This window comes from Atta cephalotes (assembly GCF_000143395.1).
Source record: "Atta cephalotes unplaced genomic scaffold scaffold00002, whole genome shotgun sequence".
In the NCBI taxonomy this organism is placed as follows: domain Eukaryota; kingdom Metazoa; phylum Arthropoda; class Insecta; order Hymenoptera; family Formicidae; genus Atta; species Atta cephalotes.
This window is the reverse complement of record NW_012130066.1, coordinates 14,591,614-14,592,855: the sequence shown is the minus strand read 5'-3', so window position 1 is coordinate 14,592,855 and position 1,242 is coordinate 14,591,614. Positions and strand designations below refer to the sequence as shown.

The 1,242-nt window shown below is 31.3% G+C and overlaps 1 protein-coding gene across 1 annotated transcript in view; it reads right to left on the bottom strand.

Annotated features, from left to right (window-relative positions):
* The window catches only part of LOC105622351 (lisH domain-containing protein FOPNL), a 1,621-nt gene extending 985 nt beyond the window's left edge, over nt 1-636 (bottom strand). The window contains exons 1-2 of the mRNA XM_012203774.1: nt 609-636; nt 93-302 (exon numbers count right to left, since the gene is read on the bottom strand). Of these exons, the coding sequence (XP_012059164.1) occupies nt 93-302; nt 609-636 (238 nt within the window). The remainder of the gene's footprint in view (nt 1-92; nt 303-608) is intronic.
* Nucleotides 637-1,242: the final 606 nt, after the last annotated feature.

Sequence of the window (1,242 nt, the reverse complement as noted above, 5' to 3'; positions counted from 1 at the left end):
TTGTGTGTGTGTGTGTGTGTGTGTGTGTGTGTGTGTGTGTGTGTGTGTGTCTATATTAATCATATATATATACATTTCATAAAATAATGTACCTGCGATAAATACAGTGGAGCTATATTTATAACCCATCCAATCCAGATATTCTCGGACAAGTTCATTGAGAAAAACAATATCGTGTGAAGGTTTGATAGTATTTGATTTATTCTCCTTGCTAGAATAATCGAGCAATTTTATTACTTCTGTACGCATTTCTGCTTTCATTCGATCAAGATTTCCATCAGCCTTTAGGGATTCTCGTACAGCTACAAATTCAAAATATAAGTAAAGTATTGTCTTTTATTTTTCATAGATACACAATGAATGATAATAAGAAAATCTGTAATCAGATATCATATGATGCAATAAATGGATAGAAAATGTGTAAGCGAAGAATGAAAAAATAAAAATATTTTCTATATAAAATAGTACAAAGTATTGTTACTCGAATCATATAGTTTATTGTCGTGATACGAAATATAAAGATGATAGATTTATACATGTCAATAATTTCGTAATTTTCTTGACTGTAAAATATTTATAAACATACAATAATTTACATGATTAAATACCATTTATCAAATCTTTTTCTGTTGCCATTTCACGTTTATTCTCATTCAATATTTTTCGGAAATCCAAAATCTAAATAAGCTATAAGAACACATTTACGGTTTCAAATTTTTGATTGCTTTTGACAATTCTTTTCTTGCCGGACCATGCATCAACCGATAAAGACTGGAGTGCCAATAATTTGACCAATTACACTCGAGAATTCTAATTGTGAATGGTTGTATTCTGAAAGCTGTGTCGAAAATTATCTTTTTAGTAACAAGGTTGATAGCACTGTAACTAATGCCGAGTCTACATGATCTCTGCTACACGACACGCTTAAGTCCGATGTCCACGATGTTAGAATCGGTCCAAGATCTCGGACAGAAAAAATTAACAAATCACATTTGAACAATTTGATCACATGATCATTGCGATTGGTCAATTCTTTCTTCATCAGAGGTCTCGCACCGATTTCTAGTGTCATTTCTGCTTTCTTATCTGCTGATTACATGCAGAAATGCCTAAATTTATCAAATGAATCGTGCATAAATAGCTGCAATTCTGTATACAATCGATTAATCATAATCGAGAAACTGTCATTTTCGTATGCAAAATTTGTTATACATATATGTGCTAAAAAATAGGGCACCAGTT